This window comes from Acipenser ruthenus, chromosome 16 (assembly GCF_902713425.1).
Source record: "Acipenser ruthenus chromosome 16, fAciRut3.2 maternal haplotype, whole genome shotgun sequence".
Classification (NCBI taxonomy): domain Eukaryota; kingdom Metazoa; phylum Chordata; class Actinopteri; order Acipenseriformes; family Acipenseridae; genus Acipenser; species Acipenser ruthenus.
This window is the reverse complement of record NC_081204.1, coordinates 16,697,999-16,724,219: the sequence shown is the minus strand read 5'-3', so window position 1 is coordinate 16,724,219 and position 26,221 is coordinate 16,697,999. Positions and strand designations below refer to the sequence as shown.

The window sequence follows — 26,221 nt, the reverse complement described above, 5'->3', positions numbered from 1 at the left end:
ATGCTTTGCAGTTATCCATGTTGCATCCTTAAAAAAATCAAGCAGGTTAGTTAGACACGATTTCCCTTTCCTAAAACCATGCTGACTGTCTCCCAGGATATTGTTACCATATAGGTAATTTTCCATTTTGGATCTTCTAGTTTCCATAAGTTTACATATAATAGAAGTCAGGCTTACTGGTCTGTAGTTACCTGGTTTGGTTTTGTCTCCCTTTTTGTGGATTGGTATTACGTTTGCTATTTTCCAGTCTGTCGGTACAACCCCTGTGTCAAGAGACTGTTGCATGATCTTGGTTAGCGGTTTGTAAATAAGTTCTTTCATTTCTTTGAGTACTATTGGGAGGATCTCATCCGGCCCAGGGGATTTGTTTATTTTAAGAGCTCCTAGTCCCTTTAACACTTCTGCCTCTGTTATGCTAAAGTTATTTAAAACTGGATAGGAACAGGTCGACATGTGGGGCATGTTGCCTGTATCCTTCTTTGAAAAAACTTGTGAAAAGTCATAATTTAATATTTGCTATTTTTTTTCTCTTAATCTATGATTTTGCCATTTGTGTCTCTTAGACATTTTACCTCTTCTTTTGAATGTTCTCTTGCTGTTAAAATATTGGTAAAACTTTTTGGAATTGGTTTTAGCCCCCTTAGTAATGCTCATTTCTATTAAAAAAAAAAAAGACATTACTGCTATAGAAAGAGTGCAAAGAGCAGCAACCAGAATTATCCCGGGTTTAAAAGGTATGTCATATGCATACAGGCTAAAAGAATTGAATCTATTCAGTCTTGAACAAAGAAGACTACGTGGTGATCTGATTCAAGCATTCAAAATTCTAAAAGGTAGAGACAATGTCAACTCAGGGGACTTTTTCAACCTGAAAAAAGAAACGAGGACCAGGGGTCACAAATGGAGAATAGATAAAGGGGCATTCAGAACAGAAAATAGGAGGCACTTTTTTACACAGAATTGAGGGTCTGGAACCAACTCCCCAGTAATGTTGTTGAAGCCGACACCCTGGGATCCTTCAAGAAGCTGCTTGATGAGATTCTGGGATCAATAAGCTACTAACAACCAAACGAGCAAGATGGGCTGAATGGCCTCCTCTCGTTTGTAAACCACCTTATTTGCAGTGGTTGATTCTATACGGTACTCACAGTTCAGTGGAGAGTGAGCAGGTTTTTTTTTTTTTTCTATTTTTTTAGTACTACAGGTTTACCCAAAATTGTATATTAGCCTCATTCTTTAGAAAAATGGAAAAGATTCATTCATTATTTTAATAAAAATATTCTCACAGATTACATGAAAATGTGTACATATATACATGGAACACAATGATAACCTTTGCCTGGGCACAGACACTTCTGTCTGAAGATACATGTTCTTGTAAAAAAACAATGCTTAAGTCACAAGAATATATTACACAAGTTACATCACGTTGAGAAGTTAATTATCATCAGTAATCTGTAAATGTAATGAAAGAAAAGAATGAAACACAATTACCAGCATGCTTAACGCAGAAGTATTGCAGTAACTCTTCCAAGAGATTCCAATCAAGGGATGCTGTCAGACTGGGTGGGGGTACAGTATATTTTGCGGGACCTTTAGGGCACTCCTGTGCAAAGGTGACCCAGGCTACAGAAACGTATCATGGTCTTTTACTGTAGCAAGTAGTGACACAGCGGCATGAAGGTTTCAAAGGGGAAGAAATGTGTGTCCACGGTTTTCTCTGAACAAACTGTAGTCTGATGTATCACAGATCAGAAAAATATTGTAAACAAACACCAAGTCATATTTTCTTGTAAAGGTGAATGTGACTGGGACTCTGCAGCTTTAGGCTCCCGCCTCACATCTTCAGGGTTCATTTTCTTCAGGTTTCTGAACACTGCGGGTCAATTGCAACGTTCCACAGGCACTGCCATGCTCCTGTATTGGAGGTCTGGTTCAGCCAGTCAGACCAGTATCAAACCCTCCTTCGATGGTTCTAACTACAAAGCGGTGTGTAATTCAATATGTTAATGTAACATTATTCAGCAGATTTCATTCCACTTTAAGAAGCAAAAGTGTTAATTCTATAGGGTGATACCTTTGACCATAGCTGTATTAATATCAAATGGAGTGCTAAATACTGTGTAACCTCTAATGTGTCTACATTGATGCTGTGGAGACTAAGACTATCTGAGAGCTGAGCAAAAGAGGACAGGGACCAAATCCAAACTCCCACTCCATCAGGTGGAACGCTAGCCCTGGTCTGCTGCTCCTGTATGAAGCATTTACTAAGACCAACCTTTGTTTCAGTCTTTTTAAAAAAACACAACACAAAACACAAACACTAAAACCATGCTTTATAATGTGTTATATATATATGTATATATATATTTATATTTAGCTCAAAGAGCCAAAGATATTCATTTTCTTTTTCTCTCTCTCTCACACACACACACAGAGAGTACTTTATCAATTTAATCTTAGTTTTTGAACCGAAGGTACAGGTTCAACCTGGAAACGGCTACATTCAACCACTGCTTCTGCGCTGAAGCTGCAATAGGTTTTGGACACTAGTTTAAATTGGTTTGTTAAATTTAGCCCATGAAGCTGTCTTTCTTGTGACTTGCTTTCAGGTTTAAAGCAGTTTAACAGCAACGCTGATATTGAATGCAAGTTCAAGAGGCACCTTCAATACACCGCTGTGACTTCCAAGTGCAATTTCAGGGGAAGTCGCTGGACTCGGAGAGGCAGGTTTCAGGGGAAGTCGCTGGACTCGGAGAGGCAGGTTTCAGGGGAAGTCGCTGGACTCGGAGAGGCAGGTTTCAGGGGAAGTCGCTGGACTCGGAGAGGCAGGTTTCAGGGGAAGTCGCTGGACTCACAGAGAGTCAGGTTTTTGACTTTTTTTTTGTCTTTTTAGGAAACACTGGGGGTATTATGTAAGTAAAAAAAAACACGGAATTGTTCTACACAGTGTCAACTTAAGAGGAGTAGTGTTGGAGGAAGTTTTGGTGAGTGTGCATACTTAGTTTTATATTGTTGCTAGAGACAACTGTCTTCAAATGATTAACATTTAAAAATGACTGCAGATAGAAAGTAGATCCAAACACATGCTCAATAATTAAAGGTTAAACATTACAAACAGATGTTGTTTTTCCACTAGGTGGCCCTAAAATCCACATGACGCTTGGCTAGTGAACATTCAAGTTATAAAACCAGAATCATTTTTTATGAACATTTATATCTGTTGCAAAACAAATGCGATTAAAATCTAGCTGTTCTTGCAGCTCTCTGTACATTACAAAACAAGTCCAGTGAAAATAAACAGCAGCAGCAGCAGCAACATGCACCCCTGCATGAGATGGAACGCTCCAGCCTCGAGCCTCCAGCCCCCAGCCCCCTGCTCATCTGAACTGGGGGGTGCTGCGGTCCCGGATCTCAGTCTTCTTCAAGCTGCATTTGGTGAAGTTCTGAATGGAGCCGAGCAGCGCTCCTCGACTGGCTCCGTCCCCAGGGGGCGGGCTGCTGAGGGAGGGGGAGGGGGTAGCAGGAGGAGGGGGAGGAGGGGGAGGAGGAGGAGGAGGAGGAGGCACTCCTGGGTGAATCAGAGAAGAAGCAGTTAGTCCTGACCCCACTGCCAATCCCACACACCTCTATAAACACACTGAACACAAACATCAGATTCATGAGCAGCTTCCACATAATCCCAGATTTGTTTAAACTACAGTATAGAAAACATAAATATTAAATAGCAAAATGCTTTAATGACATGTTTTGTGTATTTTGACAGTACAGCATGTTCTGCTTGTGACACATTTTCTCCTAATGATCGTAAACATTTCCTGTCTACAGTTGACATTAATCTGAGAACATAGATAACTGAGACAAAGTTTCTGTTTCAACTAAACAAACAAATACAAACTACATTGAGTCCCCTGTGCTAAGCTTTAAAAAACATAAGGAAAACAAATGACATTCTGACATTCAAAGTGTAACCTGTTTAATGAAAAGGCAATGGTGTGAAAAAAGCGTGCTTCCACAATTACATCCCTATCACTCCGAATGTAGTGCTGGAAGTCAGTCAGCATTTCTAATTCAATTGTGGTAAAAAGGCAAGCAAATAGACTCCCAGCGGCAGCATCCACAGAAAACACTGGGACACGAGCAGCATCCACAGAAAACACTGGGACACGAGCAGCATCCACAGAAAACACTGGGACACGAGCAGCATCCACAGAAACAAAGAAACCAATACAGAGGGGTGTGCAGGAATTCTCAAGCCATCTACGTGTTCTTTTTATCCTTGGATTAAGACTTTTCCAGCCTGGATATTCACTTTTACTGGGATACTGGGTTGAAAGTGAATATATTTTTATGTATTAATAAACCAATTATAGAAGTGATTCAGTGCAGAATGTTCTTAAAGCAAATGCTTCCAGTTACAAAACTACCAAGAAAGCCACTTGGGCACACATTGTAGCACTTTGAACATGTTTCAATAGAATAACAAATTAGCCATAATATGGATCCCCAGTTTCTTCACAGCATGCATGATCTACTAGTCTCATGTCATTGCCCTCCTCTGTGTGTGTTTGTCTAAAATGAACCTCTTTCAGTCATTTGGATATCCAGGCAGGGAGAAGTAATCAGCATGCCTGGAGAACTAGGAATCACTTCCTGGGAAAGTATGAAGGGGTAGTCCAGGGATATTCTTTCCCACTTGGGATAACTGGCATTTCCTGGCTTGGATACAATTTTATCAATCTCCAACTGTCCTGGGAATCACAGAGACAGAAGAATTTAGTTCAACATGTTTGTGGTGACCTCAAGGTCAAAGTGATTCAAGCAGGTGAGATGAAGATTACAGGAAGTGAACACTGAAGCGACTGGTGTGACCCTGAGCCTGACCTGCGGGATCTGGACTGGGACACAAGTCTTTATCTCATTTTAGTGTAAAGAGCTGTGCTTGACGGTGTAGAAATAACATCCTTGTCACAGGACAGTCCCACAGGTACCATTCCATGTGGATTCAAGGTACACCAGCGACTGCTGTGTAGCCCCATGAAAGCAGGTTTCATGCACACCCCCACAAGAAAACCATTCTGCAGGCACAGTCCACACTAGTGGGCACTCAAGGGCATCACACGGTCAGTAACAACACACATTGGGCTGCATTGATTTTAATACTAGCATTTACACAAATAACTACAAAAACAATCCTGTGATTTATGTTTTCCAAGATTTGTGTAATTGATCTCTTTATTATCTTAACAGATTCCTAGTGATGCAGGTTTGAGTTGCTCACCCAGCTGACTGTGGCATGATTGAAAGGTGCAGTACCCCTTCGCAACACATACAGAAAACTGCACTTGAAATGGCATGTCGTTTAGCGATGAGCAAAGGGTGCTGCAGCTTTAAATGGAAAGGAATCAGCATGAAATTACTTTACCGAGACTGTTCAAAATGGAGCATAATCTACAGAAGACAGCAGAGGGAAAAAGAGGCAACAGTCAATATTATTGATTATTATCACACACTTAATCATTTAGATTACATTAACATCATTACAGTCTAAGTAAACCTTGATAGGAGTGTTCAATTGCACTGTTACTAATGAGGGAGCCCAATTGCACTGTTAAATAATCATTTGCTTATATTTCCTTTTAAATCATTCTTCATCCTATCAAGGTTTGACTAACCTAACATTTCATTGTTAAAAAGAAACCAGAGCTCACCCTCTAAACACCGCTTGCAATGAGAGTATTGTACTGCATTCATTCTGTGTAGGATTTACATTTAGAAAAAGATGAAATCCAGCCGCTTACACTATGATACAATCTGCAGTACAATGAATGAAGTTATATTCATTTTTTTCCCCCTGGCACTGACAGTGCAGACACACTGTGCAGAGCAGACGGGACAGGAGGAATACAAATAAATACAACGTCTCGGATTTCAGTCCATCCAATATACGGACAGCTGGAACTTTGCTCGACCAATCGCACTGCTTGTTTCACGTTCCATTGCCAGCCCTGGACTAAGACCAGCAGAACTAATACCACGTTTCCATGAAGCACAGAACTCGGTGCGTGGCGTGCTCCAGTTACACCCCCCTCCCCTCCGTCTCCATGTGTTTAAATTACTCGAGTCGCCCCCCCCTCCCCTCCGTCTCCATGTGTTTAAATTACTCGAGTCGCCCCCCCCTCCCGTCTCCATGTGTTTAAATTACTCGAGTCGCCCCCCCCCCTCCCCTCCGTCTCCATGTGTTTAAATTACTCGAGTCGCCCCCCCCCTCCCCTCCGTCTCCATGTGTTTAAATTACTCGAGTCGCCCCCCCCTCCCCTCCGTCTCCATGTGTTTAAATTACTCGAGTCGCCCCCCCCCCCCCCCCCTCCCCTTCGTCTCCATGTGCTTAAATTACTCGGGCTGGCTACCTTGGGGGATTTTGACTTTTTGACTTGCCGTTTATCACTTTTATCACAGGTTTTGCATTTATACTAAATTACAAAAATATTCAAATAAATGTTTACTTAATGAAGTCTGTCAGCTAAAACAGTATCTCATTTATACTAACTCATTATAGCATCTACAACTTGGAGAACAACAAAGAAGGCCTTCTAAAGGCTGCTACCCAGCAGAGGTGACAAGCGGAATTGTGCAGCGATGCGACACAATGAATAGAACCTATACTTCTGAGAAGTATCTTTCACACCACAGGCCACGCGGGAGTGGCACCAGTCTGTGTTGCGTGTTTTGTGTTTGCCTTATTATTTCGGGACTGCAACCCCTTGTTTTGGCGCTGGCAATAGCCATTGCTGGGTAGAGTCAGCTTTATTATTAAAAACCTTTGGTCAAGGAAATTAAAAACTTGAACCGTGAACTTTGTCCTTGTCTGGAGCACCTGCATCACCTGTACACCTGAGCACTGCAAACCACATTGCCATAGTGTGCCAAAAGTTCTTCACAGCATTTATGTCATCTGCACTGTTGTTTAAATCTCCAAGGACGCATCTGGTGTAAAGCCTTTTCAACTGCATAATTGCCCCTTGGTACAATGGTTGCAAAAGGGAGGTTGTGCTCGGTGGAAGGAAAATGATTTGAAATCCATCCACGGCACTAGATAAGTAGTCCTTGTGGGAACGCATTGTCAAGCACCAACACTGCCCGTCCTGGCAAATTCTTAGATTGCAAATAATCTTTGACGTGTGGAACAAAGTGGTGCTTCAACCAATCCTCAGATGTATATTTTGAATTGTGCCTCCATAGAACAGGCAAATTCACTATGTTTGTGTTTTTAAAGCAACAAGGATTCTTTACCTTACTAATTACCAGCGGCTTCATCCTGTCCTCCCCCGTTGCATTTTCACACAGCAAGAGAGAAATTCTGGCCTTACTGGCTTTAAATCCAGGAGCTGATTTCTCATCCTCATTCGGCACTTTCTTCCACAGCATTCTAGATTTGCTCGGGCTTGTAATCTCGGACCTCCTCTTAGAATGTGTCCTTGTACAGAGCAGCGCTGTCTTGGTCAGCTGATCCTCTCTCCCTGTGCATAGTTCCATGCCGCTGCTTGAAGTGGTGTAGCCAACCCAAACTTCCACAACAAACTTCAGTGCCAGGCGAATCAGCAGTAAGGGAAACTGCACAAGCCTTTTCAATAAGTTGTGGTTCATCCACGGGGACTTTGTATTTTCTTTGATTCATGAACCACAAAAGCAATGCTTGTTCCATTTGCTCAGATGCACCTCTTAATCCGCTTGCACTGTGCACAGTCCATTGTCTCAGCTGCCATCATTAATTCTTTCTCTTTGCTCTAACAGTCACCAACTGTTTGAACTCCACATCCCTCTTCAGGAACTCTTTTTTCACTGACTGGTCTTTTTTAAATACGCCCAACTAACTTTTGGCTGATAGAAATGGAGACGTGTTTCCTCTTGCAAGCCATTTCCAATGAAACGGAAAGCAGTTCTATTACAGGAACTACAATATAGTTCTGCCCATTGGCTGGCACTATACTGTACTCAATTTAACTGAATTCAATGAAATGATGATCGTCAGCTTCCACACAGATATGCTGATTTCTGCACTAATAGAGTGTGAATACCCGCTTCCACATAGATACACCGATTTCTGCACTAATACATTTTGACAATGTACTGAATTAAACTGCACAGATAATCGAAATACGGATTAACGGGAGGCAGACAGATAGATAGATAGATAGAGATAGATAGATAGATAGATAGATAATTATGTACTGTTATAGACCTATATATGTATGGCATGAAACAAATGCAAAATAATATCTAGATGGATTTATCTTTTAAATTGTTGACAATGTTACTATAATTGTTGTATGCAACAAATTCACATCTTGACATTTAACTGCAAGCATTTTTGGGAAAATCGGTAGTATTTTCTGCCCAACTCCCGTGATAAGTCGGGTAAATCAGAAAAGCATGGAAACGTCTCCTTTTTACCAACTCCAGTTCCAGGAGACTCAAGTTGGATGTCCATGGAAACGAGGTATAAAAATACACAGTAGTTTAGTATTTTAATATTTTAGTTCATGGTTGTTATGAGAACAAGCTAATTAGAGTAGATATAAAAGAAAAGGCATTTTAAATGAGAGGCAGGAAGCAGGCTATGATGAGCAGAATATTTAGCAAACAAACTACTAATACTACTACTGCTCTACTACTAATACTACTGCTGCTGCTCTCCTACTGCTGCTCTACTACTGCTGCTGGCACACCACACAGGCTGAAGCAAAACTAGTGTTAAGCAAAAAGCAAGCAGCAAGAGAGTCCCGGCTCCTTAACAAGAGTTCACACCACACAGTGCCGCATGGACCAACACTTCACACCACACAGTGCCGCATGGACCAACACTTCACACCACACAGTGCCGCATGGACCAACACTTCACACCACACAGTGCCGCATGGACCAACACTTCACACCACACAGTGCCGCATGGACCAACACTTCACACCACACAGTGCCGCATGGACCAACACTTCACACCACACAGTGCCGCATGGACCAACACTTCACACCACACAGTGCCGCATGGACCAACACTTCACACCACACAGTGCCGCATGGACCAACACTTCACACCACACAGTGCCGCATGGACCAACACTTCACACCACACAGTGCCGCATGGACCAACACGTCACACCACACAGTGCCGCATGGACCAACACTTCACACCACACAGTGCCGCATGGACATGCAAATGCTGTTTCGGGTTTCAGGTTCAAAAGCAAAGTGGGAGAAGAATAAAATTATCAAAAAACAATGCTGTGACAGGGAGGAGCAGGTACTAGTTTGTTAAAACGATTAGATTCCTCCTGAAATTGTGTTTTTGCCTTTGCACTTGTTTCAGATAGGTGCTTAATTTATAAAAATGATTTTTTAGTTGAGTTTGATTCACAAAGGTCTTAGATCTGATATTTTTAGAATGCATGGCCTTTCATTATTGATTTGAAAACACAGCTCACAGTAAATTCTCAAGTCATGAATATGAGGTCAGAATCAGCTCTTCTATTCAGTGGGGATCAGTAATCTCAACAGTGTTCTATTCAGTGTGGATTAGTAATCTCTACAGTGTTCTATTCAGTGTGGATTAGTAATCTCTAGTGTTCTATTCAGTGTGGATTAGTAATCTCTACAGTGTTCTGTTTAGAGTGGATTAGTAATCTCAACACTACAGCATCAGTGTGGATCAGTAATCTCAACACAATGGAAAGGAAAATAAAAATGTTAGTCCTGAATTTAACATTGTGAGATCCTGTAACCTGGGGTCCTGTCCACAATCACAGCATCAAAATGTATTGTATTACCAGTAATAAAAACAGAGCCCAGAGACAGTTTCACTCCACTTGAGCAACTGCCTGTCCCTTTGGCAAGCTTGTGAACTCCTGCCAGCACAGACGGTGATGGGAGTTTTTGTTTTGCTTGCTTGGTAAACCTTCTACTGTATAAACGATACTGGATATTGACCTTGCTGACTGATCTCAACACTAACAGCTGCCAGATTGAAGAGGTGCGATCACGCAGATGCCTTCCTTAATCATGAGGTTACATTATGGTACAAAACAGCCCTGTCTATTTTTAGCATACAAGTCGATTCATATTAGAGTAAGTTCACAGACCTAAAGAAACAGTGTAAAAGCTTTAATGACAACGCAGTGCACATTGGACACACATGACAAAACTGTCAATCTCTGAATGTGTAAGTCTTTAATACAGATGTATTTATCAGACATAGTGGTACAAGAACACATTATAAATTAAGATACTCTTCAAAATACAGGTACACCAGCTGTGTGATGTTACTGCTTTTCAGCACTTTAGTACATACACTTCTGTGATAGTGAGGCTCAAGTTCCAGACATTACCAGCATGTATTTCTCAACCATATCATTTTGCTGTGTTAAGCAATGCAACACAAGTAGTGTAGCTGCAGTGTAGTGAATGTACCTGGATTTTGATTGTACCCATTAGTTCAATGTGCAGTACCCTCCCTTCTCTCCCCTGAGTTCAATAGGGTAAAGCGTTGCTTACCTGCAGTGGGGGAGGACGGAGATGTGAGAGGGGAACTCGCCCCTGAACCTGTGGAGAGAGTGGAGGCTTGTTAATCAATGCATTCTATACCCACTTCTGCCACTATGTTACATCACATTAAGTAGTAAGGAGTTTTAAATATTTTATATATTCAGAAGGTTGTTTCTTTCCATGTCAGCAGCAGTGTGGAGTAGTGGTTAGGGCTCTGGACTCTTGACCGGAGGGTTGTGGGTTCAATCCCCAGTGGGGGACACTGCTGTTGTACCCTTGAGCAAGGTACTTTACCTAGATTGCTCCAGTAAAAACCCAACTGTATAAATGGGTAATTGTATGTAAAAATAATGTGATATCTGTATAATGTGAAATAATGTATAATGTGATATCTTGTAACAATTGTAAATCGCCCAGGATAAGGGCGTCTGCTAAGAAATAAATAATAATAATAATAATAATAATAATAATAATGTCCACGTTGAAAACATCAGTAAAGTGCTCTCTTAGGGCAACAAAAGCACCGTGTGGAAAACACATCTCTTCAGCTTCTGCTACTCCTTCAAAATCAGAGGAAACAGCTAACAAACTGGAACGCCAAAAAAGCTACTTTTAGTGGCCAGAAGGGTAAACTACCTGAAATACAGCAGAATGGTAAACTGCCTGAGATACAGCAGAATGGTAAACTACCTGAGATACAGCAGAATGGTAAATTACCCGAGATACAGCAGAATGGTAAACTACCTGAGATACAGCAGAATGGTAAACTACCTGAGATACAGCAGAATGGTAAACTACCCGAGATACAGCAGAATGGTAAACTACCTGAGATACAGCAGAATGGTAAACTACCTGAGATACAGCACAAGTTCTATTTGGAACATGACTATATGTCAGTTAGGCTGGTAGAAGAAGCACATTTGTGGAAAACGATTTCCTAGTCCCCTCTGGTACACACACGTGGTCATTTGTCAGTCACAGCCCAGAACAGCAGCCGTTCTCTAACCCTTACAATAATGTTCCTCCAGGGGCACACTGTACAGCAGATTACTCACCAGAATTAAGAACAGCAGAGTTCTCTAACCTTTACAATACTGTTCCTCCAGGGGGCACACTGTACAGCAGATTACTCACCAGAATTATTGGAGTTGTTATATTTCGCTGACAGATCTTCGTCATTCTCAGCTGACTGCCTGGATTTCTGTCAAACACAAAAGAAACCATCTCAATGAACTGTGGCACTGTTTATTTCCTAGTTTATTTACTCATTTGTTGAAAGCTGTATTAACAAAAAGCATCACGCAACCCATTTCTCAAAAACAGGAGCACACTAGACCCCAGCATCCCCCAGAGCAGAGCATCTCTTATTAAAATATGACAATCAAAACCCATCTTATAGAAATCAGATCCAGTATACTTACCTCTCCAGATTGACATCCAAATCATATTTGCCTGCAGTCTGTCTGAATCTAGATTAGAGTGATTATACAGCTGGTGGATAAACCAAGGCCATTTACCTTTCTTGCCAAAATCTTTCTTTTCTTTTTCTCTTCCTCTGACCCATGGTGAGACTGTGCCCTGGTTAGTCGCTTATGTTGGTGAATCTAAAAACAATAAAACATATTCAGCTTGTATGCAAATCTACTTTATAAAAGAAAGAAATAAACTGATGATCTATGAATTATATTAGCCCCATGTTTTGCAGCTCAGCTGTGAGGGACAGGCGCACAGGCTTGTATGCAAGTAGGATTGTTTTACACAAAGCTGCACCATTACAAGGTCCCTGTGTTTTTCACGACTAGTTTTTTTAACCTGCAGTTCAGTCCTAAACCTCAAGATGTCTGTGTGGCCACGCCAGCTAAACTGATCAAAAGAATAATTAAATAATCAACCCATAAAATTCTGGCTAATTAGAAAACACCCCCTGATTACGAGGGACATTGCCATTTTAGAAATGGATGTGTTTAAGAAAAAGCTTACCTCGAGACTTGCTATTTTAGAACAAAAGCATTTCTTTGAGAGATTGCATGCAGCAATATCCACATGGTGTGCTGCACACTGATGGTATAACTTACTTTGAAAGCCCTAACGTTACAATTCATCAAACGTAAAAAAGTTTCAGAATAAATAAACACATACCGAGCACTGGCATAAGAGTTGCACAGCACAGGTGGCAGAATAAACAAACAGTGTTGTTAAAACTTTCCACAAAGTTTTTGAAAAATTGACGAGTTACTGCAACCGTGATCAATGCAGAATAAAACCACTTTTTATTTAACCAGCTCACACGTTTCTGAAGGCAGTATGGATTTTAGACCCACAACATGTTGTAGTTTGGATAAAGAACCCCTCCCATTAGATTGTATTACAGGGTTTGATGATGACTGTAAATCAGAAATGAAGGGATATCAAATATATGCAAAAGGAAACAGTAGTGGAGTTTCTTTGACCACATTTTGTAGAAATGCAGAGTAACTATTGCCCAATTTAGTAAGAAAGCCTTAAATACATTTGTCACTTGTTACCAATTCTGTGGATGCTGAAAGAAGTGTTTCTTCATATGGACACATTTTCACAGAGCTTCCATTGTGATGCCGATGACACACAACTGTACTTGTCTGTAAATCCAGACAAACCCTCTACTGGGGCGCTACTAGTTACTGCCTTACTGGCATAAAATGTTGGATGTCTCAAAATGTTTTAATGTTGAATCCAGACAAAAGAGAGGTCATGTTTTTGGGCAGTCAGAACCAAATAAAAAGCACTGACTTACAGGAGTCAGGGTTGAGCAGTTTGTCATCAAATCTAAACTGGAAATGAGGAATGTGGGGTCACTTTTGATCCAAATGTAACATTCGAGTCTCATATTAAAAAATTTACTAATGTTTATTTTTATCATTTGAGGAATACAGCCAAACTTAAGCCATTCTCTCTGTACCTGACTCTGAAAAGCTAATGCATGCCTTTGTTTCATCCAGAATAGATTATTGTAATGCTCGGTTTACTGGTACTCCTGAACATGTGGTGTCTCGTTTGCAGCTACTTCAGAACACTGCTGCCAGAATTCGAACTCAAACCAAACAGAATGAGCACATGACCCCTGTCTTAGCCTCTTTGCACTGGCTCCCTGTGCATTTTAGAATGGATTCTAAGATGTTGCTTTTAACTTAAAAAGCCCTAAATGGATCAAGTTATTTCCAGGAGTTGCAGAGCCCTTACAATCCAAATCGTGCTCTAAGATGGCAGGATGTTGTTATTCCGAGAGTGAATAAAGACGGTGCGGGAGGGAGGGGCTTCTCTTGTAAAGCCCCAATGTTGTGGAATGCTCTACCATCTTCAGTCAAAAAAGCAAGGAATTTAAACTTTAAAAACACGATTGAAAACCCATTTTTATAAAATGGCTTTTTAACCATAATTTTACACACTTGTATCATTTTAGACCGTCTTTTGAACTGTTTTATAGGAATTATCTTTGCCTTTTAAATTTGGTATAATATTGTAAAATGTTGTAAAGCGCCTTGATGAAAGGCGCTATATAAATGTAAATAAAAATAAAAAAAATAAGTGTTCAGGGATCGGTGCCAGAAACAGGAAATCTGTTAAAACAACAGGATTTTCTCTTCTGTGAACGAAATGTATATTTGTGCCCGGTGAGATCCAGACAGCAAGAAAATGTAATTTTTTAAAAAAAAATTTATTTATTAAATGATTTGCGTAAAAGTGTACCGGTACATTAGTTCTCTGAAATTATAATGAAAAAAACTTCCTTTTAAAATCCTGTTCTATGTATTCAGAGATGTAAGGGTTAAATAGATGTCAGTTCTGTTAATTAATCTGCTAGCACGTGCTTTGTAGTAATGGGATGACCCATTCAGATGGTTAAAGTGGTGTAATGGGATGATTGTCTAATGATTGCTCATTACGTGGCTCATTACTGTGGAGGCTACAGCGACATCTTGGGCCTGTAGGACTAAAGTCGTGAAAATCGCAGGGCCTTAACCATTACAAAAACTATAAGGGAAGACAACAATAATATATATATATATATATATATATATATATATATATATATATATATATATATATATATATATATATATATATATATATATATAGATATAGATATACAGACGTGCTCAAATTTGTTGGTACCCCTCCACAAAAAACAAAGAATGCACAATTTTCTCTGAAATAACTTGAAACTGACAAAAGTTCTCAATGAGACTTCTGCACCTGTTAACAGGTAGTTTGGCCCACTCTTCCTGAGCAAACTGCTCCAGCTGTCTCAGGTTTGATGGGTGCCTTCTCCAGACTGCACGTTTCAGCTCTTTCCATAGATGTTCGATAGGATTCAGATCAGGACTCATAGAAGGCCACTTCAGAATAGTCCAATGTTTTGTTCTTATCCATTCTTGGGTGCTTTTAGCTGTGTGTTTTGGGTCATTATCCTGTTGGAGGACCCATGACCTGCGACTGAGACAGAGCTTTCTGACACTGGGCAGTACGTTTCGCTCCAGAATGCCTTGATAGTCTTGAGATTTCATTGTGCCCTGCACAGATTCAAGGCTCCCTGTGCCAGGCGCAGCAAAGCAGCCCCAAAACATAACCGAGCCTCCTCCATGTTTCACTGTAGGTATGGTGTTCTTTTTTTTGAAAGCTTAATTTTTTCATCTGTGAACATATTGCTGATGTGACTTGCCAAAAAGCTCCAGTTTTGACTCATCTGTCCAAAGGACATTCTCCCAGAAGGATTGTGGCTTGTCAATACGCATTTTAGCAAATTCCAGTCTGGCTTTTTTATGTTTTTCTTTCAAAAGTGGAGTCCTCCTGGGTCTTCTTCCATGGAGCCCACTTTCGCTCAAAAAGCGACGGATGGTGCGATCAGAAACTGACGTACCTTCACCTTGGAGTTCAGCTTGTATCTCTTTGGTAGTTATCCTTTTTCTACCATTCGCACTATCCTTCTGTTCAATCTAGGGTCGATTTTCCTCTTGCGGCCGCGCCCAGGGAGGTTGGCTACAGTTCCATGGACCTTAAACTTCTTAATAATATTTGCAACTGTTGTCACAGGAACATCAAGCTGCTTGGAGATGGTCTTGTAGCCTTTACCTTTACCATGCTTGTCTATTATTTTCTTTCTGATCTCCTCAGACAACTCTCTCCTTTGCTTTCTCTGGTCCATGTTCAGTGTGGTGCACACAATGATACCAAACAGCACAGTGACTACTTTTCTCCATTTAAATAGGCTGAATGACTGATTACACGATTGGAGACATGGGTGATACTAATTAAAGAAACTAATTAGTTTGAAATATCACTATAATGCAATTATTTATTATCTTTTCTAAGGGGTACCAACAAATGTGTCCAGGCCATTTTAGAATATCTTTGTAGAATAAGCAATAATTCACCTCTTTTCACAGCTTCTTTGCTTTATTCTATGACATACCAAAGGCATGCAAGTATACATGATAAAATAGCTTTTAATTTCATCACTTTTCAGGAGGAATGAAGCATTATTTCAATAAGCTGTAAGGGTACCAACAAATTTGAGCATGTCTGTATATATATATATATATATATATTTTAGCTCAAAGAGCCAGCTGCCCAACGTTTCGATATGTTGTACATATCTTTCTCAAGGGAATATGTGAAAAGGGCAACAAAAAAGTCCTAGTTCTCTGTGGAGCTGCAGCTGATGAGAATGAGAATGTGAATGGAGTTCCAGCAGCCCTGCTCTGTGTGCTGATGAGAATGTGAATGGAGTTCCAGCAGCCCTGCTCTGTGTGCTGATGAGAATGTGAATGTGAATGGAGTTCCAGCAGCCCTGCTCTGTGTGCTGATGAGAATGTGAATGGAGTTCCAGCAGCCCTGCTCTGTGTGCTGATGAGAATGAGAATGTGAATGGAGTTCCAGCAGCCCTGCTCTGTGTGCTGATGAGAATGTGAATGTGAATGGAGTTCCAGCAGCCCTGCTCTGTGTGCTGATCTGAATGTGAATAGAGTTCCAGCAGCCCTGCTCTGTGTGCTGATGAGAATGTGAATGGAGTTCCAGCAGCCCTGCTCTGTGTGCTGATCTGAATGTGAATAGAGTTCCAGCAGCCCTGCTCTGTGTGCTGATGAGAATGTGAATGGAGTTCCAGCAGCCCTGCTCTGTGTGCTGATCTGAATGTGAATAGAGTTCCAGCAGCCCTGCTCTGTGTGCTGATGAGAATGTGAATGGAGTTCCAGCAGTCCTGCTCTGTGTGCTGATGAGAATGTGAATGTGAATGGAGTTCCAGCAGGCCTGCTCTGTGTGCTGATGAGAATGTGAATGTGAATGCAGTTCCAGCAGCCCTGCTCTGTGTGCTGATGAGAATGTGAATGTGAATGGAGTTCCAGCAGTCCTGCTCTGTGTGCTGATGAGAATGTGAATGTGAATGGAGTTCCAGCAGGCCTGCTCTGTTTGCTGATGAGAATGTGCATGTGAACGGAGTTCCAGCAGTCCTGCTCTGTGTGCTGATGAGAATGTGAATGTGAATGGAGTTCCAACAGTCCTGCTCTGTGTGCTGATGAGAATGTGAATGTGAATGGAGTTCCAGCAGTCCTGCTCTGTGTGCTGATGAGAATGTGAATGTGAATGGAGTTCCAGCAGTCCTGCTCTGTGTGCTGATGAGAATGTGCATGTGAATGGAGTTCCAGCAGTCCTGCTCTGTGTGCTGATGTGAATGTGAATGTGAATGGAGTTCCAGCAGTCCTGCTCTCTGTGCTGATGAGAATGTGAATGTGAATGGAGTTCCAGCAGCCCTGCTCTGTGTGCTGATGAGAATGTGAATGTGAATGGAGTTCCAGCAGCCCTGCTCTGTGTGCTGATGAGAATGTGAATGTGAATGGAGTTCCAGCAGCCCTGCTCTGTGTGCTGATGAGAATGTGAATGTGAATGGAGTTCCAGCAGCCCTGCTCTGTGTGCTGATGAGAATGTGAATGTGAATGGAGTTCCAGCAGCCCTGCTCTGTGTGCTGATGAGAATGTGAATGGAGTTCCAGCAGCCCTGCTCTGTGTGCTGATGAGAATGTGAATGGAGTTCCAGCAGCCCTGCTCTGTGTGCTGATGAGAATGTGAATGGAGTTCCAGCAGCCCTGCTCTGTGTGCTGATGAGAATGAGAATAGAGTTCCAGCAGTCCTGCTCTGTGTGCTGATGAGAATGAGAATAGAGTTCCAGCAGTCCTGCTCTGTGTGCTGATGTGAATGTGAATGTGAATGGAGTTCCAGCAGTCCTGCTCTCTGTGCTGATGAGAATGTGAATGGAGTTCCAGCAGCCCTGCTCTGTGTGCTGATGAGAATGTGAATGGAGTTCCAGCAGTCCTGCTCTGTGTGCTGATGAGAATGTGAATGTGAATGGAGTTCCAGCAGTCCTGCTCTGTGTGCTGATGAGAATGTGAATGTGAATGGAGTTCCAGCAGTCCTGCTCTGTGTGCTGATGAGAATGTGAATGTGAATGGAGTTCCAGCAGCCCTGCTCTGTGTGTGCTGATCTGAATGTGAATGGAGTTCCAGCAGCCCTGCTCTGTGTGCTGATCTGAATGTGAATGGAGTTCCAGCAGCCCTGCTCTGTGTGCTGATGAGAATGTGAATGGAGTTCCAGCAGTCCTGCTCTGTGTGCTGATGAGAATGTGAATGTGAATGGAGTTCCAGCAGTCCTGCTCTGTGTGCTGATGTGAATGTGAATGTGAATGGAGTTCCAGCAGCCCCGCTCTGTGTGCTGATGAGAATGTGAATGTGAATGGAGTTCCAGCAGTCCTGCTCTGTGTGCTGATGAGAATGTGAATGTGAATGGAGTTCCAGCAGTCCTGCTCTGTGTGCTGATGAGAATGTGAATGGAGTTCCAGCAGCCCTGCTCTGTGTGCTGATCTGAATGTGAATGGTGTTCCAGCAGTCCTGCTCTGTGTGCTGATGAGAATGTGAATGTGAATGGAGTTCCAGCAGTCCTGCTCTGTGTGCTGATGTGAATGTGAATGTGAATGGAGTTCCAGCAGCCCCGCTCTGTGTGCTGATGAGAATGTGAATGTGAATGGAGTTCCAGCAGTCCTGCTCTGTGTGCTGATGAGAATGTGAATGTGAATGGAGTTCCAGCAGTCCTGCTCTGTGTGCTGATGAGAATGTGAATGGAGTTCCAGCAGCCCTGCTCTGTGTGCTGATGAGAATGTGAATGGAGTTCCAGCAGCCCTGCTCTGTGTGCTGATGAGAATGTGAATGGAGTTCCAGCAGCCCTGCTCTGTGTGCTGATGAGAATGTGAATGGAGTTCCAGCAGCCCTGCTCTGTGTGCTGATCTGAATGTGAATGGAGTTCCAGCAGCCCTGCTCTGTTTGCTGATGAGAATGTGAATGGAGTTCCAGCAGCCCTGCTCTGTGTGCTCATGTGAATGTGAATGGAGTTCCAGCAGCCCTGCTCTGTGTGCTGATGAGAATGTGAATGGAGTTCCAGCAGCCCTGCTCTGTGTGCTGATCTGAATGTGAATAGAGTTCCAGCAGCCCTGCTCTGTGTGCTGATGAGAATGTGAATGGAGTTCCAGCAGCCCTGCTCTGTGTGCTGATGTGAATGTGAATAGAGTTCCAGCAGTCCTGCTCTGTGTGCTGATGAGAATGTGAATGTGAATGGAGTTCCAGCAGGCCTGCTCTCTGTGCTGATGAGAATGTGAATGTGAATGGAGTTCCAGCAGTCCTGCTCTGTGTATTGATAAGCAGGTGTCATGGCTGTGATGTGCTGGCGTCCTTTCACCCCTGGACACGGCCGCCCCACTTTTCCTACTGGGTGGGGGGCACTATATTGTTTGGCCACCCCTACTTTTACTCTTTATAAAAAAAAAAAGGCAGCTTTATTTTTTCCTTTGCTACTATTTGCTTTCTACGAAAAAAAGATGTATTAATATCTCCTCACCATTTTCTGTTCTTCCAGCAGTCTCTTTTCCAGGCAGTCGTTGGCGGTTTTCAGGGCCTCCTTTAACTTAGTTGAGATCTGCAGCAGAAACAGAAAAAAACCCAATGAAGTGGGGTTTCCTCCTTCAAAAACACACAGAACCAAAACACAAAAACACACAGAACCAAAACACAAAAACACACAAAACCAACACACAAAAACACACTGAACCAAAACACCACAAAAACACACAAAACAAAAACACCACAAAAAACACACGGAACCAAAACACCACAAAAACACACAGAACAAAAACACCACAAAAAACACACGGAACCAAAACACCACAAACACACACGGAACCAAAACACCACAAAAAACACACAGAACCAAAACACCACAAAAAACACACGGAACCAAAACACCCCAAAAAACACACGGAACCAAAACACCACAAACACACGGAACCAAAACACCCCAAAAAACACACGGAACCAAAACACCCCAAAAACACACGGAACCAAAACACCCCAAACAACACATGGAACCAAAACACCCCAAACACACGGAACCAAAACACCCCAAACACACGGAACCAAAACACCACAAAAAACACACAGAACCAAAACACCACAAAAAACACACAGAACCAAAACACCACAAACACACGGAACCAAAACACCACAAAAAACACACAGAACCAAAACACCCCAAAAAACACACGGAACCAAAACACCCCAAAAAACACACGGAACCAAAACACCCCAAAAAACACATGGAACCAAAACACCCCAAAAAACACATGGAACCAAAACACCCCAAACACACGGAACCAAAACACCACAAACACACGGAACCAAAACACCACAAAAACACAGAGAACCAAAACACCCCAAAAAACACACAGAACCAAAACACCCCAAAAAACACACGGAACCAAAACACCCCAAAAAACACACGGAACCAAAACACCACAAACACACACGGAACCAAAACACCACAAACACACGGAACCAAAACACCACAAACACACGGAACCAAAACACCACAAACAACACACGGAACCAAAACACCACAAACACACAGAACCAAAACACCACAAAAAACACACGGAACCAAAACACCACAAACACACGGAACCAAAACACCACAAAAACACAGAGAACCAAAACACCACGAAAAACACACAGAACCAAAACACCACAAAAACACAGAGAACCAAAACACCACGAAAAACACACGGAACCAAAACACCACAAACACACAGAGATTATGTTCTACTTGCTGTACCATTTTGTTTTAGCACTGCTCCTTTTTCTAGTGCATATTTCAGTGCATATATGTCTGCAATGCGTTTATTTATTTATGTATTTATTACTTTTTGCATTTTTATTTCCAGTGTAGTTTGTGCACATTTGGGGCTACCCTGTTAAACCCTCGTCTCACTTTGACAGGAAGGGGTGGTCAGACCTTGTTCTGGTATTTGTTCTCATTCAGGTCAGCTTTGAGTAATGTTAACTGCCTGCACAAGCCGATTAAGATTTCGGCTTTCTAAAAATGTCAGTGGATGGTCCTCATGGCAATGGGGTTGGCCCGATCCTGATGGGGTCGTAGTTCAGCTTGGGATCATGCCCTCGTGTTGGACTTATTTTTCCGCTGGTTTGGTATAATTTTCGATTGTGTTTATACAGTATTTGCTAACACAATTGAACCGGAAGTATTATTGTGGCGGATAAAACTGCTTAAATGCTCATTTCTTACTCATTTAGAACCGCAGAAAATTCTGTATGAAATGTGATCCGCTAGCGGATAAAACGGAGGATCATGTTAGAAAATAGGCAGATATTTTTAACGGATTAACAGGTGGAAAAATTCTGCGGATTTTGCCATTTCCACTGAAATTGAAATTCCTTTCGAAAATCGGGCCCATTGCCTCAGATTTGGAAAGGTTATAGACCATGCTGAAATATCTGCTTGTAGGTATTTCCTGGAAAATGTTATCATATGAATAAAAAACTAAATTAACAACAAACTGTGGAAGAATGCTGCAAACAGACGCTTTGGAATCATATATTTGTATCTGTTAAACTTCCAGACCAGGAAAGGCGCTGTGTAAGATGGGTAGTATGCTTCCTCCTAGACTGGCGGACTCGACGGTAGGCAGAAACCGAAAGCCGGCCATCTTTGGGGGGCGCAATTCTGTCTGTATGCAGAATGACCTCATTGCCATCAGCTGCGGTCCAGGCTGCGATTGGATAAACCCTGGCGTCAGGCTGATCGAGGGGAGGAGTTCTGGTAGTACAAAGGGGAAGCACACGGGTGAATACACCCGTGCCAACCCGTGCCAACCTTTAATTAATACTTTAGTTACGTTTATATTAGGCTAGCTATCTGATTTATTATTAACATGAATGTATTCATAAATGTATTTATACTTATACTATACTTTGTTAAAAAAATGTGCATTGATTCAAATGGCATCATTAGGAGAACGGCACATTTTCATCCAATCGATTCAACCCTAATAATCCTGAAGAACAGGATCTCCCGTATTGTATGTATTGTGAGTTATTCTGAGTTATTTTAATGCAAAAAGAACCTGACTAATTTTTTAAAAACTAATTTTTTGGCGATTCTGTAACTACCACGCCATTATAATGAAGACCCATATGCTTCAACACAACATCACCCTGCTGAGCCTGTGGGCAGAGACAGAATCACACTGTCTGAGGTGTTGTCAGACCCCGATGTCCGATGTCTTTCAGAAGTGTGAAATCAGGGAAAGCACTGGGAGAGATTCAATGTCACTTTCAGCACAGTGTCGAGACTAAAACCTGACAGTCAATTTATCACAATCCCAACTACATTCAGTGACACACTTTTATTTTTTTACAAATTATTTTTCCATTAAGTCTGCCCTACAAAAAGTATATGTATTTATAAACAAACAAATAAATAAATAAATAAATAAATAAATAAATAAATATACAAAAAGGTTTTTGCTCAGTGAGCCCACTCCCCAGTGTTCCGGTAAGTTTACACACCTTTGTCAAGGGAAAGTGTGTTTGAAAACCAACAGTGGAGATGCTTGTAGGCTTTTGAAGTCATGGTAGCTACACTCACTTATTTCTATTGAAATCTATGAATGTGTTTGTGGTGTCATTCACTACATAGTTAATGATGTAACAATCTACTATTCCTTTCTATTTAAACCTTCAGGCACCCTGGTATTCAGTCTATTCATCCATTTATTTTCCTTTATTCTCTGTATTGTACTTTATCAAATTGTATTTCTTCTAAAACTACAACTTGTAGGTCATTCCTGTTTGTTTGTTTCTGTTTGATAGGTGATTCTTGTTCTTTATATAACGGTCTCTCTTCGGCATTTTGTTTAGTTACATTTAAAATTTTTAAATTTAAATTTCCTGAGCAGTTTCACTTATTGAATAATTGACCATAAGGCCCAATGTTGACTTTGGATAAGACATGCTCCTCACCTTGAACTGAGGCTTCTCTGAACTGAGCAGCAAAACATCGCTGAACAACCTTTAGAAGAAACAACAAGGGCAGTGTGAGAACAGTCCTGGACAGAGCAGTACATACTCATGGAGTAGCTTTAATCAAATCAGCTCACAGAATGGTAGTGTGTGTTTTAAACATGAAACATTCAAACCCAGAGTGGTGGATGCTGTATACCTGATGCGTGGCAAATTAACGCCAGTGCTGCTGATCAAAAATAAAATCAAGTGCATTCACACTTAGGGGTAGCTGTACTTAAGTGTTGTGCCTTTCGCAATAGTCACAAACGAGTCAGAAGTCTAGGGTGAAATGTTCTAAACAATGTTATCAGCGACTTTTTAGGGAATGCTTTGCAGCAGCAGTTTTTCTTTGCGGAGAACACCCAAGTCCCTAATTTTCACTAAAGTCTGGGTGTACTTACAAGCCTCGAAAACATGTAAAACATTTTGACATTGTCTAGGACAATGTGTTAAAGTCTAATACACTGCAATCGACAATGAATTTACAGCCTGCTGTTTGGTCAGGGGAGTTTTCTTCCCGATTAACTGGATCTCAGATCAGACAGAGTTTACTCACGGAGTTTGTAAGAGCTGAGTCACTGTGGGCATTCCAGTTCTGCAGGCTTCAGTGGAGAGGATGGACTGGAGGACAGATGCTGAAAGACAAGTTACAGGAAGGATGTTTGTTACAATAAGTTTAAAATATAATTTAATATCATTGCTGCTGTGAATCGTCCGAGCTGTGCTGTGCTGTAAAACAGTTTTTTGGAGTAATAGAAGAACATAAAGTTTACAAAATGAGAGGAGGCCATTCAGTGCAGAGTCCCATCACCAGAACGGGTGCAGAGTCCCATCACCAGAACGGGTGCAGAGTCCCATCACCAGAACGGGTGCAGAGTCCCACCACAAACGCATGTGAGCGCTTCTTGAAATACAAATCTGGGACACATACTTATTTAGGTACACATCTTTTTACTGAAGTCAGTTCAGTAAATAAACACCAGGCGGTTTTGAGAACTCTTTTTGTCTTTGTGATCATGACGATGGTTGTATTTGCAGGGAGAGGCAGGTAAGGCACCTCCACACTTTGCTTAGATGCTTGGTGCAGTTCCATTCCAAGTGAAGTCAACTTTGCTGGTTTCACATTTGTCACGGGCAGGGTCTGTCATAATAAATGTAACAGAAGGAGCACAGCAAGCACTTTTACTCACTGATGGAAGTGGAGGGAGCAGGAGGGAAATGGTCCACTGGGACAGCGTCTGGAGGTCTCCCGTAGGTCATTTCATACAGTAAGTGTCCAAACGAGTACACATCGATACTCTCAGTTGTCTGAAAAAGACAATGTGGGTCTTGTCAGGATTAGCAAAACACAAACATGCCTTTGAAAGCACTGCTCACTCAGATTCTCTTCAATTGTACACGTTTCTGGTATTAAGAAGTGTTTTAGTAAACCACGCTGAACATGTGTGGCACCACACTGCTTACACTGATCTTCCTGAAGTGCGTGAAGTAGGCCCGGTAGTAGGAAGGCAGTCCCAGCAGGGAGTTCTCCAGGTCCAGCAGCTTGCAGCTGTCCCCGTCCAGCAGCACATTGGAGGAGTGCAGGTGACCGTATGGGATCCCTTTGTCCTGAAGGAACTTTAGAACCTACATCAAGCACAAAAACACCAGGGTTACACACCTTCCAGGTCTAGAGCATATGACATAACAATGTGAATAGTGTATCGGGCCTCCATGGGCTGCCAGGCCAGCACTGTGTTTAAAATTCTTCTGGAGGAGTATGTGACCACTACTCAATGATTACTGCTGCAAACTCCGTTAGGAAAGCCAGGAATGAAAATCTGCAGCACTGCACTGTAAGAATGCAGGCTGTGCTGCACTGCACTGTAAGAATGCAGGTTGCACTGCACTGTAAGAATGCAGGCTGCACTGTACTGTACTGTAAGAATGCAGGCTGCACTGTGCTGTAGGAATGCAGGCTGCACTGCACTGTAAGAATGCAGGCTGCACTGCACTGCACTGTAAGAATGCACGCTGCGCTGCACTGCACTGTAAGAATGCAGGCTGCGCTGCACTGCACTGTAAGAATGCAGGCTGCACTGCACTGTAAGAATGCAGGCTATGCAGCGCTGCACTGTAAGAATGCAGGCTGCGCTGCACTGCATTGTAAGAATGCAGGCTGCGCTGCACTGCACTGTAAGAATGCAGGCTGCGCTGCACTGCACTGTAAGAATGCAGGCTGCGCTGCACTGCACTGTAAGAATGCAGGCTGCGCTGCACTGCACTGTAAGAATGCAGGCTGCGCTGCACTGCACTGTAAGAATGCAGGCTGCGCTGCACTGCACTGTAAGAATGCAGGCTGCGCTGCACTGCACTGTAAGAATGCAGGCTGCGCTGCACTGCACTGTAAGAATGCAGGCTGCGCTGCACTGCACTGTAAGAATGCAGGCTGCACTGCACTGTAAGAATGCAGGCTGCGCTGCACTGCACTGTAAGAATGCAGGCTGCACTGCACTGTAAGAATGCAGGCTGCACTGCACTGTAAGAATGCAGGCTGCGCTGCACTGTACTGTACCTCTAGAATTTGTCGTCCGAACGTCCTAATCGGCTGAAGGTCAAGGCCCTGGATCTTCTTGGGACTGCAGTACTTCTTTAAGAAGGGGTCTTTGGGCTTGGCCTTCAAAGCAAGACGAGACTTTAATTGTAACAACACAAATTTAGAATATGGTCTTAGCAATAGGATCTGCCAGTTTACAAGTCTTACAGAAAGGGTTTGGCTACCTGCTGTATTGCTGGTTTTACTTCATGGAATGCTGTTCTTACGGTTGCACAATCCCTACTGACAGTGCACACTCAAAATATCAACGACAGCCAGCAGACAGGCAAAGCCCAGTTTGTCTCCCAGTTACCCAGAGTGCAGCAGCTAGGAGCAGAAGCCCCCCGGCCACAGCTCCGTTACTGACAGTTACCACACAGTTCACTGGAGGAATTGCATTACAGCTTCACTATTGTGGCATTGCAAGTTTCTGCTTTCTATGTGGTGCCACAACATATAGTCTTAGGTTAAATTACAAAACAAACCAAATGAACAGAAAGGACCAGCACTGGCTACAGCTGACACTCAGGATTCTGTTCATTTGGCTGTTCCAAGGGTTCAAACACATACGGGAAGATTTTCTTTAGCAGATCAACTCCCCAAGACGTGGCACTATTTCCTATAACCTTTCTTTCTCTGGTTTTAGAGATCGTATTTGCGACTTGCTTAGAACT

At 42.3% G+C, this 26,221-nt stretch overlaps 1 protein-coding gene across 7 annotated transcripts in view; it reads right to left on the bottom strand.

Annotated features, from left to right (window-relative positions):
* Positions 1-1,249: 1,249 nt before the first annotated feature.
* Positions 1,250-26,221, bottom strand: part of LOC117411949 (PX domain-containing protein kinase-like protein) — a 39,219-nt gene continuing 14,247 nt past the window's right edge. The window contains exons 9-19 of one of the 7 annotated variants that reach the window (XM_058988943.1): positions 25,527-25,628; positions 24,437-24,598; positions 24,163-24,280; positions 23,529-23,607; positions 22,931-22,979; positions 19,455-19,532; positions 12,057-12,143; positions 11,674-11,740; positions 10,549-10,596; positions 5,426-5,451; positions 3,452-3,571 (exon numbers count right to left, since the gene is read on the bottom strand). In XM_058988943.1, the coding sequence (XP_058844926.1) occupies positions 5,435-5,451; positions 10,549-10,596; positions 11,674-11,740; positions 12,057-12,143; positions 19,455-19,532; positions 22,931-22,979; positions 23,529-23,607; positions 24,163-24,280; positions 24,437-24,598; positions 25,527-25,628 (807 nt within the window). In that variant the 3' untranslated portion in view covers positions 3,452-3,571; positions 5,426-5,434. Of the gene's footprint in view, positions 3,611-3,748; positions 5,452-10,548; positions 10,597-11,673; positions 11,741-12,056; positions 12,144-19,454; positions 19,533-22,930; positions 22,980-23,528; positions 23,608-24,162; positions 24,281-24,436; positions 24,599-25,526; positions 25,629-26,221 lie in introns of those variants that run through there. The other 6 variants (XM_058988944.1, XM_058988945.1, XM_058988946.1 and 3 more) reach the window with 6 other exon arrangements.